Below are 16,830 nucleotides of genomic sequence, written 5' to 3' on the forward strand. Positions count from 1 at the left end.
GACGGGCTCATATGTCAATCACCAGATACATCCCAAGGAAAGGACTGCATTCCCAGATAGATCTCTGCCCATAGCCACCTATGGGCCACAGGCCACACTTGGAGAACTGACTCTATTTTGATGTCTAAGGGTCCATGTCACTCCAGCGAATGGCAAGCAATAGCCTCTGCTGCTCTAAGTAAGATACTTTGACAGTGAAAATGGATTCTATTCACTTGGCCACCGGTGTACACTGCAGATGTATTGGGAAAGTAGGGACATGGGCATACCCTGTCTCCAGGGATAAAGGCATGTACACTCACAGCCCAAGGGAGAATTTTTACAACCTTAAGAAAAGCATGGTAGTCATTATAATCAGCCCAAGGACTTGGGAAGATGTAGCAGAATGTGTTTTACTGCTTGTTGACACATCACTCCTGGAAATACTGTCTTGTGCTCCTGGCCATTTGTTCTCAAGACAATAAAGATAAGGAGTGGCATTTTCTACAGAGAGCCCAGAGCCGATGGCCCTCAGGTTGTACACTGGCTGCTTCTGGGCTCCATTCTATGGCACTTCATTGTGCTCCCTGTTGGAATGTGAGCCCTTGAGAGGAAAAACCACAGTCCTAAGGCATCCTTTGGAATGACAGGTAGCATCGCACACATAGTAAGTGCTCAATAAAAGTTTGATAAGTGAGTTTGCAACAGCATAGCCATTCGATCTGTTTCTTAAGCTCACAGCCTCTGTATTTGGTCTCCTTCCTCAGCTAGGGTTCCAGAAGTTGCGAGTGAAATTCGTAGCTGACACATATGATTGCGTGACAATTATAGTGAATTACGCATGTCTTGCATTGTGTGACCCTCTTGGCTGTGGCCCTTTGCCTGTGTGCCTGAGGCAGCATTTCTATAAGAGACCACTGAGTAATCTGTTCCATGTGTTGCTGCAATCTCTCTGGGGCCATTTAAAATGTCAAATTTGGTTCAGTTAAGTGGCACCACTGGATGGTTCATTGTTAGCACCACAAAAGGTAATCCCACAAAGCTTCATCTACAAAATAAGCACAACTGCAGCGTTAGAACAGATGGTTCTACAATGTAAACTGGGGACTTAACCCGTGAAATTGAAATCTTCAAGCAATGACTGCTGGTATCGGTGAGAAGTTTGCTTTGGTCCTGCAGATTCCCAAATGTCTCAGCCGTTCAAACATTTGAGTTCCTGCTCTGCGCCAGGTTCTACACTAGGACGCTGGGAAGAGAGGTTAATTAGATACTGTGTGTCCTCTGGTGTTCTTGCTGAGGAGTTTAAAAAACTGTAGGTGAAGCATGTTGGGAGAGCAGGGGCATGAAATGACAAAGGACCGTGGGATCTGTTTCCCAGCGGTCTGGATGTCCTTGGGAAGACAGCACACGTCTATGGGCTTCAGTTTATAAAACAGCATCACACCTGCCCAACAGACAGGGGTTCAATCAAGTGGGAAATTACAAATCACCCAGCCTAGGGCTTGATTTACAGAAGGTGCTCAAACACCATTTCTAGTTCCCGCCTCCCTTACATTTGCTTCAGAGCAGTCTTTCAGCATTTGGCATCCAGGAAGCAGCTTGACTGATCTCAAATTCTCTGATTCAGCCCTGAAGCCAATGTTTTAAACATGGAAGCTGGCTCATTTCCAGGGAAGGGTGGGAGGGGCTGGTGGCTGCGGGGAGCTTCTCAGTAGCCTTTGAGAATGAACTTGTTCAACTGGGTGTTGTCTGGTTTTTTCCTCGCTATGCTGAATCCCAATGTAAGGCTCCGTGGAGGGGCGGCTAGAGGTGGGTGAGAAAGCACAGTTTCTGGGGCCTCCCAGACCTGAGTTTTCGCCCTGGCCTCTCCTCTCATCAGCTGTAGGACTTGGCCAAGTTATTTAAGCTCTCTGAGCCTCAGTTTCTCATCATTAAGGTAAGGCTACAACCTTATAGGTTGCCCTGAGGGTTGAATACAATAAAATCTAAACGTACTTACAACATAGTAGGTGCTCAGTAATCATCATTATATTTTATCTACCTTTTTTTTTTGAGAAATTTCTGATTTGGGGAATGAGATAGACCATGTTCTACCACATTAAATAACGACAACCATTAAACAGCGACAGCTGCCCTGCCCACCACAGCCTGACGCCCAAGGATCTCTGTACTGCCTGTAACTGATGGAGACTGTTTTCCCTGTGATCCTAGCCAGCCTGCTCAACGACAGCCCAGACGACTCTGCCGGCTGCCAGCAAATCAGTTTACCCAAATCTGCATGCCAAGATTCCCTGCCCACTATCTTTTTTTTACTGGTAATTTTCCCCTCTTCCTTTCTTTTGAATAACCTTGTTTTTGCCTTTATTCCTCAACCACAGCTTCTTGACTGACTTCCTCATCTGGGTAAGATGGGTGCAGATGACTAAGTGACTCTTCTGTTTTTGTCATCGCAAACAGGCAGGTGATGGGATGGCTGTAACAAGATCACCACTTGTATTGTTACACTGCTCCTCTGAGCTAACGCACCTACAACAAAAACTGCATGAAATGTTCTAACAAGTACACCGAGGCTGAACCAGGATGGGTGGGTGAACAGAGGACTGTGAGAATGAGGCAAGAACCTTCCCAGCTGCTTCACTCAGCCGCCTCTACTCTCCAGACATCCAGCTCTTCCCTTAGCGCCCCTCCCAGCTCCACCCCCGTTTATCCCTCTTCTGCCACCACTCAACACACCTGCCACATCTTCACCCTGGCTCAGCCAAACGCGTGTGTTCTGCAAAGGGGAGTGACAATGGTTTTGAGGGCTTTGCTATCTTACCCACATATATGTACGTATATGTATACACATACATGTAAGAACACAGATGACAAGGGTCCCATGTCACTGCTGTACAATGAGCTAGAAGAGATCAGTCCGTCATCAGCTGTTCTGGGTAAGAGTCATTCAAGAATGAAGAGGTGGAAGCAGTGAGTGAGATTTAGCAACCAAGCAGGGAGTATATTGAATCCGTTGAAGAAATTAAACTACGAGAACAGACTTTCAGTCTTCCCCTTCACAGTTTTAATGGCTCTGAAGTGAACAAATTCTTAAAACTGTGCTTTAAAAATGATTTAAATGAATTAATTTTTTGGGTTTAGTTCACCCTAACCCACCAGAAAGGGGAGGGGCACCAAGTCCCTGCAGCTTCCTGTCTCTATCGCACGGTCCAGACGCAGCCCCTACAGGAGTTGAAAGAAGAGCCTTGGCCATGGCTGGTCTCACCTTCTCACTTTATCTTTGAGCAATCTGGGGCCCAGAGTGAGTTGACTCAGCTGCTTAACGCCAGGGCCAGGAACAGAAATCACACCCCCCTGTTTCCCAGGAGGGATGCTTGTTGCCAAGCCTGGGAACATGGGCTCTTGTCTCCTCTGGAGAAAAGCTAGTTTGAGCACAATTTGGGTCAAGTTCAGCCACCAGGGACTGCAACCACATGGCTAATTCACCTTAATGGGAAGTTTCCTGAACACCTTTGATTCATCCATTGGGAGAACTGACCTGACCGGCAGCTCGTGAGCCAAGGCCGACAGGATACTTCACGGGAACCATGGCCAGCCCCTTCTTCTTCCAGTAATTCTCTGAGTTGAATTTCTCCACGGCTGCTTTCCTCAGGGAGTAGGAAGACATGGTCATACATTCTTTCCAACACTGGCTCAGGTTCTTGGCATTGATCTCTTGTTTGTAGGGTGTCTGATCAATTTCCTTGTACATGTTTATCATCCGGACCTATTTAAACAAGGGAGATGGAAAGGGCGGGGTGGGGAGGCTCGGCAGACGGACTTTTCCATCCACTGTCCTCCTAGTTGAAATCCACTCATCCCGTAAGGCCCAACTGAGTTCAGCACACACCTCACTGAAGCCTTTCCCACGTGAAGCACTCTCTTCTTCTACTCAAAGCCTCTATCAAATGTTAGCACTCCCGGGCCTTCCATACTGCTGCTGTATAACTTTAAGGGAAGGAATCTTTTCCTCGTGTTTCTCATAAAACTCAACCCAGTGCAGGTACATTGTAGCCTCTTAATACTGGATGTTTGTGAATAGCTGTTGAAAGGTAATCTTGAATTTAATTTCCAGGCAATGTGATCTACATGAATCAGATGCTGTGGCAAAATAAGATCATTCACTTCCAGATGGGAAAACATTAAAGCCTGTTTAAACATAATCCATAACTAGGATGAAGAGCAAATGAAAAGATTCTACCCCAGGATGTCTCAGGCACTGAGAAGAGTTCTCCTGAATTCCCGGAACTGCAGATTAAGACCCACCGCTGAGAACAAGAGGTCAAGTGCTTCATGTTCTCAGTCAGGAACACTCAGCAGTTGAGACCAGGCATCGCCTCGTGCTGACAGAGGCCATTACAGACACTCAGTCTCCTCATCCCCCTAAAAAATTCCCAGATCGTTACGAAGAGATGACCGGGAATGAGTGAGCTGTGCCATTTGGGGCAAGGCAGTGTTTTTAAGGGTGGCTATTCTTTCCTCCAACTTTCCACGGGGATAAAGGGAGGTCATTATCTGATTTTCTCTCCTAGAGCTTCCAAATGTGACTGAGCATCTGAGAGAGAAGCTGTGGGGAGATGAGCAGGAAGGGAGAGGCAAGGATCTCCTACAAGTTCAAGAGACATGAAGAAGACGGCACCTGCCTGTGGTCAAAGAGATGAGTGGAGGACAAGGGCTTTCTGAAGGACTGCTGCAGCCCGGGGCTCAGAGGCACGGGTACCGGGCGGTGCTGCAGGAGGGGCACTGGGGGGTGCTGTAGGAGGGGCACTGGGGGGTGTCGCAGGAGGGGCCAGCTGACGGGCAGGTGAGCTCGAACTCCCCCGCACAGAGGACTGCTGATTTTCATGAGACCTGGCAGAAATGGAACCCAGAGACAACATACTTGAGAAGTAGCTACATGGAATTAAGGAGAGGACAGAGAGCTTGCGGGGAGGAGTCACAACAGATGCTGCCTGATTTTTTTCCTTCTCTTCCTCTCTGCCCCCAGCGCTGCAGCAGAAGGCACAGGGGAGAAGGGGTGAGACGGCACACCATGCCCGCCCCCACTGTAACTCCATTCTAGGATCCTCGGGTAGAAGAGGTGCAAGGAAGAACACAGAGCTTGTGAATGACAGAGTTGGGACAAAGAAGTGAAGACAGACCACTGTAGTAACTGAAGCGACTGGAACTTTAGGACAGCTGCCTGAGATGTTAAGGAAGCAGGGGAAGGAAGGGTATGACATCTTGTAGCAGTTATACCCCCAACCAATGGAGATTTCTCACTAAACAAGTTAGAAGACAATGCTCACTCTTCAACATCTTCTTGTCCCTGGGATTTTTGAGAAGGAGCCTGAGTGAGAGCAGTGAGTTAGGTTCCCTGGAGCAAGTCATTGAGCCCACACAGGACTCGCATTTCTCAGCATAAATGGCTCCCAATGCTCCCTTCACCTCTAAAATTTGTGAATGGGACTAATGTAGTGTTACCTTCTCAGGGGGCAGCCCACACTTGGCTGCAACCTCCGTGATGCAGGATTCGATGATCAGCCCTGCCTGAGGGAAGCCAAACCCACGGAAAGCTGTGCTGGATGGAAGGTTGGTTCTGCACGCCCGCCCTCGGCAGCGCAGGTTGGGAAACTTGTAGCAATTTTCCATTTTCAGAATTCCAACTTCTAACACCTGGGGAAATCCAGAGTTGACATGAGGACACTTTGTCCTTCTGCACCTGTTTGATCATCCTGAGACCTCACACCAAAACCAGGCCGGAATGACCGACTCTCTCAGTCACATCAAACATGCTTAAACTAGACCCATGCCTCAATTTAAATGCATTTTTGCTGTAAAATAATGTTTAGTGATTTGAATAACTTTTCTTTTGAAATCTTTTTTTTAATTTTCATATTTAGAGCAAGTGCATTTTCCCCAGATTTCAAACATATCCAAAAGCCCATGAAGCCCTAACCACTTAATCTCTAGAATGTAATGAATATAAATAATATCCTAGATAACAGGAAAAAATGTGTTGCATTTGGTCTAATGATTGGTTCTCCTCTAGGGGTAATTTTGCCCTTTTTTGTCATGAGAATTTGGCAATGTCTGGAGACATTTTTGGTTGTTGAGACTGGAGGGTAGCTATGTTGCTGAAATCTGCTGGGTAGAGGCCAAGAATACTGCTAACCAAACCACAGCACACAGGACGGCCGCCACAACAAATAATTATCTGTTCAAAATGCCAGTAGGGCTGAGGCTGAGGTCTAAGGCTTGCACCTGGGACAAGAGCTGCAAGTACAGGAAACATGGAAATAACACACAGATGCAGATCAGACCTGGCCAATCAATACCTTCGGGCTCACTCTGGGGACACGGGTAACATGCGGCCACCCTACAATGAGGGCCTTTATGCTTTTATAATTCAATAGTGTTTAGCTATTGAAACTTTTCTGAATTCAACCATGTTATGTAACACTTTCCAGAATGTGAACTTGCTCCTTAAAACACTCACAAGTAATGACTCATCCAGGGAGGCGCCTCCATTGGTGTAATGCTCCATCTCCAGGGCCAAGATTCTGCCGTCATTCATGAATCCAGCCTGCGGGAGGAGAATTGACCTTTGATGCTAGTGCTGGCGGCCAAGTCTCTCTAGAGGGTGCTTGGTCACTTGTGGCTCCTCTACACATAGGCCAAAAGCTTCATGACATTGGATTTGGTAATGATTTCTTAGATATGACACCAAAAGCAGAGGCAACAAAAGAAAAAACAGATAAACTGGCTACAACAAAATTAAGAACTTCTGTGTATCAAAGGAGATAATCAACAGAGTGAAACGGCAACCCAGAGAATGGGAGAAAGTATCTGCCAATCATGTATCTGTGAAAGTGTTCATATTCAGGATGCATAAAGAACTCTTCAACACAACAACAAAAAACAATCTGACTAAAAAGTGGACAAAGGATTTGAAGAGGATGTTTCCCCGAAGATATATAAAGGTCCAGTAAGCACAAGAAAAGATGTTCAATGTCACTAATCATTAGAAAAACACAAATCAAAACCATAGTATACCACCTCACATCCATTAGTATGGCTACTATAATAAAACAATAGAAACTAGTTAAGCGTTTGTGAGGATGCAGTGAAATTGGAACTTTTGTGCACGATTGGTGGGAATGTAAGGTAACGTATCTACTATTGAAAACAATATGGCAGTTCTTCAAAAAATTAAAGTAGAATCACCATATGACCCAGCAATCCCACATCTCAATATTTATCTAAAAGAATTGAGGGCGGGATCTGAAAGAGATATTTGTACACCTATGTTTATAGCAGCATTACTCACAATAGCTGAGGGGTAACTCAAGTGTCTATCAGTGGATGAATGGATAGACAAAATGTGGCATGCACATACAACGCAATACTGAGCCTTAAAAAGGAAGAAAATTTTGACACATGCTACAGTACACATGAACTTGAAGGACATTATGTTAAGTGATACAAGCCAGTCACAAAAGAACAAATACTGTGATTCCATTTATATGACTAGTCAAATATACAGACAGAAAGTAGAATGGAGGTTGCCAGGGGCTGTTGAGAGAAGAAGGAAGGGGAGTTATTGCTTCATGGGTGCAGAGCTTCAGTGTTACAAGACGGACAGAATTTCAGAGTTGGATGGTGGTGACAACTGGGCAACAACGTGAATAATGCCACTGAAACACACACTTAAACATGATTAAGGTAGTACATTTCATGTTGTGCGTATTTTGCCACAACTAAAAATAATAATAAAAAAGAAAAAAGGAAGGGTAGAGAAAGACAAAAAAGTGAAACAAATAGAAACTCTTCCTGTTTAATCCATCACTACTATTTAATCCCTTTTTCTCCTCGTAAAACAAAGCAACGATGTGTTTGTTGACCCCTCACTCTTGCCACCCTTGAATTATAGTTCCCACCCTCACATCTCTCCTAGTCTTCAAACCTCCTAGTCTAAAGATTAGGTCTTCTCCTAATCTTTCAGGGTGGTGGCTGTTCAGAATGTCCTCTTTACATTTTTCTCCCAGGGTCATTTTCAGTCAACACTCTCAGCAGCGTTTGGTGCTGCTGAAGGTCTTTTAAATAAATGTCGTCCTTGCTTTTAAGATGTATCCAGTATTCCTGTTTTCTGTCTGTGCACTGCTTTAATATCCCCGAATTTATTGAAGTTCACTATAATGATTTTTATTGAATGGAACCGAAATCAAACCCAGGGCATGGCCTATGAATTCCAGCAGTGTGAGGTCAAGATCTGTCTCTGCTACTTAACCTGCTGTGCACCTTAGGCAAGCCCTGTAACCTCTGACCTTCTGTGAAATGGCAATAAATATGGTGGTGCATGGAAAATCATAGGCACATAACTGAAACAGAATGCTCTAAATACAAATTAATATTAATGGTATTAATAAGTTAATATCCCTTGTCCTCACACCACCCTTCATTAGAAAACATTATTTTCTCATTTTTTAATCTCCACTATGCTGATGACTTCTATAACTATAATCTAGTCCTTTTAATAAAGTCCCGTAGTAGTGAAGGACATCTGTCACTTCCTGCCCAAAACTTACACCCACAAACTCATCACTGTCTCTCCAGATCGGCTCCTCCTTCCAACTTGGTTCTGTCTACTAGATACTTCCAAGTCATGTGTGTGGTTTTATTCTGCATTGTATTTTGCCAAGTGTGTCACCAAATTCTATTTGATTTTACACAATAAAACCTCTTCTTCTACCTCTTATTATGTAGCTCAGACTTCATCTGCTTCATGCCTGAACGTGCCGGCTGCCTCCTAGTGGTCCACCTGCCCCCGTCCTCTGTCCTCCCTAAGCCATCCTGCCCGCTGCCGTGATGTTACTCTCCCCAATGGACTCATGTTTGGTTAGGGCACTTGACTGGTCGAGGATCTACTCAGTGACGTTCTTTCTTATGAGGCCAAGCCTAACCCCTGTCCTGGGATTCTCGGGCCCCTCTCGTCTGGCATCACATAACCCAACAAATCTTATTTCCCATTGCCCTTCAGCAAGCCCTCTGTGTTCTCATTCCCATTCTCCCCTCACTCCTGCCCCTATCAAAAATGCCATGTGCATCCCAACTCTGCATTCCTGCTTTTAGTATTCATACCACCTGACATGCCTTCTTTCTGCCTATCCTTTCTTGAAGGTCATCTATGTTTCACCTTTTCTAGGAAGCCTCCTGCACATACGCCAACTCATGTTTATCTCTCCCCATGGTTTTACTCCGTGTGCCTCATCTTCTGACCTGAGATGATTATGCTTCCATAGTGACTTCATACGTGACTTATGTCCCTCTCAATCACTAAAGTGTAATCTCCTTCAGAACAAAGCTTACTGCAATACATCTTTGTTGAACTAAACCAAAATCAAATAATAGCTTAGAGTGAATGTGAACTGAAAAGATACATTTATTATCTTCTAAAAATATGTGTGCAGGCACACCAGCTGTGGTAGAAATGAAGCTATGTGTTCAGCAAACCATTTTATCTTTTATCCTGGGCACAGAGGAAGACTTCATTTCCCAGCCTCTGGCCAGCTACATGGGGATAGAAGCTAGGTCCACCACTCACAGGCCTTGTGACTAAAACACCTCCCACATGACACTCTGTGTTCCCTCTCTTCCCTGTCTCCTGCCTTCTGCAGAGGACCCAGTGGACGACTCAGAGTCCCTCGGGCAGTGCTGTCCAACAGAACCTTCTGTGATGTTCTGCATCTGCATGTCCAATATGGCACACGCTAGCCACATAGGGTTCTTGAGCAGTTGATATATATATAGCTAATGCGACTGTGAAACTGAATTTTTAATTGTATTTAATTGGGTAAATTTAAATTTAAATATAGCCACAGGTGCCTAGTGACTTCTGCATTCAGCAGTGCAGTCCCGGGGAAGAGGGACAGCTGGAGTCCCTGCAGGACTTTGTGGGGCAGATCCTCTCTTCTCCTCCCTGTCCTCCCCACCCCCACTGATCCCATGTAGCTGATACTTGGGCTGGGATTAACACAATAAAGGTTTAAACCCCTGAGGGTTTTTAGTTGTTTGTTAGAGCCATTAGCCCACTCTGCCAGGTAAAAACTTAATTCTTATAAAGCAAAACCTAATAGTAATTATTATTATTTTGTGCTATGGAAATTTTCTGGGATGGAGTTTTACAAAATATTCTGATATAGTTAAAAATGAGGAATGTGCTGGCAAATAATTATAATTTTACCAAACACCATTTTTATAGGAATCACTCTAGTTTTACATCTTTTATAGCATGATTATTGTATCTACTTTTATGGACCTATATACTCATATGTTTTCCAGTTAATTACTCTGTAGCAACCAGTACCAGCTAGCTCTTCACAAATTGTCGTCTTTGAGGCAAGCCGAAAAGCTTCATTTTACAAGCCAATAATTAAGCAATTAGCCCAAGGAATAGAAAGTCAAACAGAAGCACAATTTGTTGATTTGCTCATTGTTATTCCCCATTGGAGAGTAGCCAAGCGCCGCCCTCTGCATTTTAGGAATGTTGTCTTTACAACAGGAATCCCCCCCTTCCCTTCTTCAGCTCACTTTGTACTTTCCAAGGTAAGGGTGGCGGCCTGCAGTTATTAACATGTCTTCTCCTCGTTCCAGGATGCAGCGGACGGCGCGACCATGTCTAAAATAGAAAAAACCAAGTGGTGAACTCTTTTACCATGCACGTGTATCTGGGGTTTACGGAGCCCCTCATGGCACCTTGAGTGGCATCCATGCACACTACAGAACAGCAGAACTACCCCCTGAACTCAGGCTGCGCTGATCTCAAGCACACACAATGGCCTCCCCTCTCTTCGGGCCAGGGCGCAATCGCTGACTACTTATGGGAGGGAGGCTCATGGGTGCCAGAGGCCCCAGAGTATTGCTTTGTGGGTATTTCCCACTGTGATAACAACCTCCCCTATAGGCAAATAGTCCAAAGGCCACATTAGAGACTGGTTACAAATGGAAGAATTCAGGTGATGCTGAGTGGACAGGTGTGCAAGCAAGGTCTTTCTGTATCATGGGATAGAGGAACTGACCCATATTACTCAGCAAAGAAATTGAGCCTTTTAGGTGTACCTGTTCCAAAGGCAATTTCCTATGGAAATATTTTGAGATTCTTGAAGAAAAATGGTAATATACGCTAATATACATAAAGATAAGCATAACAAGAGCAAAATCTCCATTTAAATCAAGGGAATACGCACACACACACAGGTGCTATGGATAAGTAACCTCTGTCCTTTCAGCACCTGTTTCTGTCTACTCTCCAGGGGTTATAGTATTTTCACTGGGGCTTTTATTCTTTTCGGTAACTGATTCTTATTTTGGCCCTTACTGTATGCAGTTTGACAATATAAGATAAAAAGTTGTAATAACTGACAGCTTGTTTGTGTCTGTGTATATTCTATGTGATTTTAAATAACCTCGACTGAAATTCTTCCTCCTTAATTCTGATGTTGCTAATACTCAGCATGACCTCATTTTATTTCCTGCACTTACTTGTTTGCTGCAAATGCAGTGATGGCTGCCATGATGCCAGTTCTGAAGGCCTTCCCCCCGAACGCCCCACCAACACGCTTTACGTGACACATGACCTTGTTAGCTGGGAGCTTCAAGACCGAAGCCACTATGTCCTGTGAATGAGAACAGTCCTCATTAATCTGACGCATCAGCAGCGAGGGAGTTGAGGCAGCCTTACATGTTTTAATTCTACAATGTTGTACATGATACACAAATTGTGTGGTTAATGTAAATAATGGCAATTTCCAAAGACCTCAGAGTGCATCCACACTGATCTCAGCAGTATTTAGCTACAATGACATCACCAAAACTATCATTAGTATTGAGTAGTATTTAGCACTCTGCTAAATTTTTAAAATAAATTTTCCCCATGAACTACTCATTTACACAAAGCATACCTTCCACACTGATCCCTAGGGATGTGTTTCCTGAAACAGGGAGGTTCTGTGGCCTTCCAGGCCTCTTTCAGATTGGGTCTTTTCCCTGCATGCCACTGTTCTCCACTGGAAAATGCACTCTTCTCACCTCCATTTGGATTACTGCTCAGTTGGCCAGTAGGTCTTCCCTGGATGCAGGTCTTGCTCTTTTTTTTTTTTTTGCCATCCTACTGTTTTTATAGATGGGGAGTCCAAGAGGGATGAAGTGATGGATCCAATGTCACATAGGAAGTGAGGACTGAAATGGAGTTTGCCTCACTCTTCTTAGCATTTCACCTTCCAAAGGCCTCATTCTCCACAGTCCCACATTCCTACTTGCTCTGGGAATAACCCTGCTCTTTATGACTTACTGAATCAAGACCCCTTTGCTTGCACCCTGATGCCTATACTAGCTAATCCTAAAGTGCATCCAACGTGGGCAGTCCTTGTACTGTTCTTACTTTCTTACATGCATGCTTCCTGGTATATAGGCATAAGTATTTGCAGAAGGGACTAGCTAATCCTAAAGTGCATCCAATGTGGGCAGTCCTTGTACTGTTCTTACTTTCTTACATGCATGCTTCCTGGTATATAGGCATAAGTATTTGCAGAAGGGACAGGTGAATGAATGAATGAATGAATGAGTGGTATTTGATCTTGGTGTAGAATTGTCTGGAAATGATCTCTCTCTCACCATCTAGACAAACCCCATTTCAGTATAAATCCAAACTTAAGACTTGATCTTTAAGGGACTTTCTGGAAGACTCTAGCTCTTAGCAGGCCTGTGTTCTCTTAATTCTTCCATGTTTGTAAACCCTGACTTAGCTGATTTGCACTAGGTTGTGATCTCCTCAGTGTGGTTTCCTAACTGCTTCACGTGAGTTGGGCACTGTAAACTTTGCAGGACAGACCTCCTTCTTTTTTCTTTTTTATTCTTTTTTCCAGTTTTACTGAGAAATAATTAACATATACTACTGTATAAGTTTAATTTATTTATGTATATTATAAGATGATTACCAAAATAGGTTTATTTTACATTCATCATTTCATTTAGACACAGTAGAAGAAAAGGAAAAATTCTCTTTGTGATGAGAACTCTCAGGATTTCTCCTCTGAACAACTTTCTTGTATTATCATTCAACAGTTTAAGGGATAATTCATTGCTTCTTTTGTATTCCTAACAGTGTCAAATGTATAGCAAAAGAGACCTGCTGATTCTGTAACTGTTTTAGTTACAGATCCACGAACAGAAGGTCTCTACCCTAAAAATACTTAAAAGCTTTAAAATTATACAGTTATTAGTACCCAAATGGATACGATTACTAGTACTCCAAATTTCTTCAGTTTCTGGAATGGCATCTCTGTCTCTAATTGCTTTTTGTGTATTTTGCAGGCAAAAACCATTTAGCTATGTTCTTTCCACAAAGGCCCCATGTTACCTGTATGCCTTTGGGATACTGTGTGGACACATAGATATCCATTTCTCGATCCTCTCCTTTGGGGACAGCAAGCATGCTTTGGGTTTCCATATAGAAATGCTCTTGACCTCCCAGATGTATTTCACCTTTAGAGGAAAATACGCCAGAATCAAGAAGGCTGTCAGATAGGACAGGCAGCATCCCCTAGCTGTTTTCTCATTATGGAGAAAGTCCACTGACAGTACTTCTGCTGGGACAGTAGGCTGCATGGTGAAGGCCACAAACAATAACTGTTAGTTTTCATTATACCTGCAACTTTATGTGAAGTAAAGTTCTGTAGAGGAACCTGTCATATCTGCCAATACAGTGGATCACGTCATCCTAGGGAAAGGTATATACAGCCAAAATAGTATGACAAGGAGATTTCTAGTTCTAAGACAAGATGGTGCAGATGCATGTTTCTCTGTTTCCTTCTGCTAACAACCATGAACGTTACATATATAAGAAACATAAGAAGATTGCCAAAGCTACAAAAGAGAAGGCAGACCACCTAGGGACTCTAGGACCCAAGGAAAGATACAATGGTGAATTCAATGGGTTATGTTGTTGCTGTTTTGCTTCATGTAGCCTATATTTGGTACCAGAGGAGCCAGAAATCCATAAATATTAGCAGGCAAAGACAGAAAAGAAGTTCCAAGTCCTCACTGATATAGCTCAGTGGGTTGGGTATTGGCCCACAAAGCAAAAGGTATTGGGTTTGATTTCTAGTCAGGGCACATGCCTGGGTTGTGGGCCCATGCCCCAGTCAGGGCATGTGTGAGAGGCAACCCATCAATGTTTCTCTCACACATCAATTTTGCTCTCCTTCTCTTTCTTCCTCCCTTCTCTCTCTAAGAATAAATTTTAAAAATCTTTTTTAAAAAGTCCCAAGAAAAGCCTATTTTCTCTAAAGAAAGGACCAGGAAAGGAGAAGCCTAGCAAGACAGAAAGCTCTTGTATAAAAAACTACCCTACTCCAGTGAAACACTACAGAAAAAACTATGGACCTGTCTTTATCTGTGAAAGTTGAGTGAAAAGCTTAGGTTTCCACCCTTATCAGGTTTCAGTGAGGTACCCAAAACCCCTTGCTGGGGTGGTGTCAGTGGAGACCATATGGGAAAACTAGGCTTCCACCCTGACAATAACAAGGCATTGTCCAGCCCCCTCCCCCATTTTCCCCACCAATGCAACATCAGAGGAGTTATGGTAAAATAGAAGACGTAAATAAGATCTGGAGTCTTATAACATAATACCCTAAATTACCAGGACACAATAAAAAATCACTCTTCATACCAAGAACTCAACTTGAATGAGAAAAGACAATAGCTTACAACACTGAGATGACACAGACCGTGAAATGATCTGACAAGGATTTTAAAGCAGCCACCATAAAAAAATGCTTCAATGAGCATGACAAGAACTCTTAAAGTAAACGAAAACATTTAAAATCTCTAAAAAGAAACAAAAGACATGAAAAGATCCAAATGAAAATTTTAGAACTATAACAACCAAAATGTAAGAGGGTCCATCAATGAGCTCAACTACAGAATAGAACAGAGGAAATCATCAATGAACAAGAATATAGGACAATAGAAATTTCCCAACCTGAATACTAGGGAGAAATAGATTGAAAAGAAAATGAACAGAGCCTAGGAAACCTGTGTGGCTAAAATAAAGGATCAAAAATTTGTGTCACTGAAGTCAAACATTTGAACCATTAATAGCTAAAAATTTCCCAATCTTGGTAAAAGACACAAGCCTACAGATTCAAGAAACAGAGTAAGTCCCAAAGGAATGAAGCAAATAAATTCATGCTAAGGCATCACAGTTAAACTTCTGAAAGCTGAACACAAAGTCATATCTTAAAAGCAATGAGAAAAAAACATTACTTCACCTATAAGAGAAAAATACCTCAAAAGACAGCAGATTTCTTGTCAGAAACCATGAAGGCCAGAGAAACTGGTACAACATATTTCTTCAAGTGCTAAAGGACCTGTCAACTTGGAATTCTATATCCAGTAAAAATATCCATCAGGAATGAAAATGAAATCAAGACATCCTCAGACAAAGGAAAACCAAGGGAGTTTGTTTTCAAAAAACCTCCCTGAAAATAACAAATGGCTAAGGGAAGTTCTTGAAGTAGATAGGAAATGACTTAAAAAAAAAGATCTTGGAACATCAGGAAAGCAAGAGAGCAATGGAAAGAATAAAAGTAGAGGTAAACACAATAGACTTTCCTTTCCTGTTCAATTTTCTAAATTGTGTTTGAAGCAAAATCACAACATTGCCTCATGTGGTTCTCAATGTATGTAGAGAATGTTTTTAAGACAATTATATTATAAATAAGGGAAAGTATGTCTGGGCCAAAGGAATAACGAATGTCCCATACTGTACCCAGGTGGTGGCTGTCCAGAAAATGTCATGAGGATGAAAGTTCCATATATTAGTTGCCTATGTACTTGTCACCACTTTCAAAAATCTATAAACAGTTAATGTGGATGAGAACTGATCACTGATTGTAAAATAGTTATAAACAAAATCAAATCCCCCACTACTGATATATCAAAATGGAATTCTAAAGATTGTTCAAGAAATACTTTGGAAGTCTAAGGAAAAAACAAAAACAGAGGTAAAAAAAAAAAAAACAACAACAATCTGGAACACAACTATGACAGCCATCATGCTAGGTAGGAGGCGGAACTTTTAAAAATTAAAAATGTACCAAATAATAGTGACTTGTAAATTGTGTGAGGAAGATACCCAAGGAGATCTTTTGTATCAGCGTCTGGATTTCCTATCTTATCCAAAATCTGAGTAAAGAAAGGGTACAGAAGAATGGACAGGTTCTGCTTCATTTATAAAATACAAAATTTAAAACATCAAGCACTCCAATCTCAATTTCAATTTAAGCTTTTATCAAAGACTATATATTGAAAATCCCACTAATCAGTGGGCTCAGATTCATGGTTTGCAAATGTTAATAATGACACCTATCAATTCAATTTATTTTGTTAAATATTTGCTTCATTTAAAAAAAATACAGAACTAAAAAAAACCTCAGACAGAGCAGTTTCTGCTTCAACCTGTCAGGTAGGCGTGTTCTAGAGCCCAGTTATGTGGCGCTGCCCCCCGCCCTCCACAACCCCCCCACCACAGTGCCCTCTCTTGGCCCTAGGGTGTTGCTCTCAACACTCTAGGTTGGAAACCAATTTGTTCAACTAATCCCTGAGATAACATTTTATCCCAGTATGGATTTAGGAATGATTCCTCCAGGCATATTTACATTTTAATAAGGGGCCCTTACAGAAGGAAAAGCCATTAAGATATGAAGGAGTTTATCTGTACGATGCCCAGCAGGACAGGCTGTGGGGGAGATAATCTCAGTTCTGGCTCCCAGGTCT

The 16,830-nt window shown here is 42.7% G+C and overlaps 1 protein-coding gene across 2 annotated transcripts in view; it reads right to left on the reverse strand.

Moving 5' to 3' along the window:
- LOC114495389 (aldehyde oxidase) overlaps positions 1-16,830 on the reverse strand; it is a 71,262-nt gene that overhangs the window by 13,416 nt on the left and 41,016 nt on the right. For both annotated transcript variants that reach the window (XM_028510655.2, XM_036023115.1), the window contains exons 21-26: positions 13,412-13,536; positions 11,536-11,669; positions 10,585-10,672; positions 6,494-6,580; positions 5,479-5,670; positions 3,515-3,742 (exon numbers count right to left, since the gene is read on the reverse strand). In XM_028510655.2, coding sequence (XP_028366456.1) covers positions 3,515-3,742; positions 5,479-5,670; positions 6,494-6,580; positions 10,585-10,672; positions 11,536-11,669; positions 13,412-13,536 — 854 coding nt within the window. The remainder of the gene's footprint in view (positions 1-3,514; positions 3,743-5,478; positions 5,671-6,493; positions 6,581-10,584; positions 10,673-11,535; positions 11,670-13,411; positions 13,537-16,830) is intronic.

This window comes from Phyllostomus discolor, chromosome 4 (assembly GCF_004126475.2).
Source record: "Phyllostomus discolor isolate MPI-MPIP mPhyDis1 chromosome 4, mPhyDis1.pri.v3, whole genome shotgun sequence".
NCBI lineage: Eukaryota > Metazoa > Chordata > Mammalia > Chiroptera > Phyllostomidae > Phyllostomus > Phyllostomus discolor.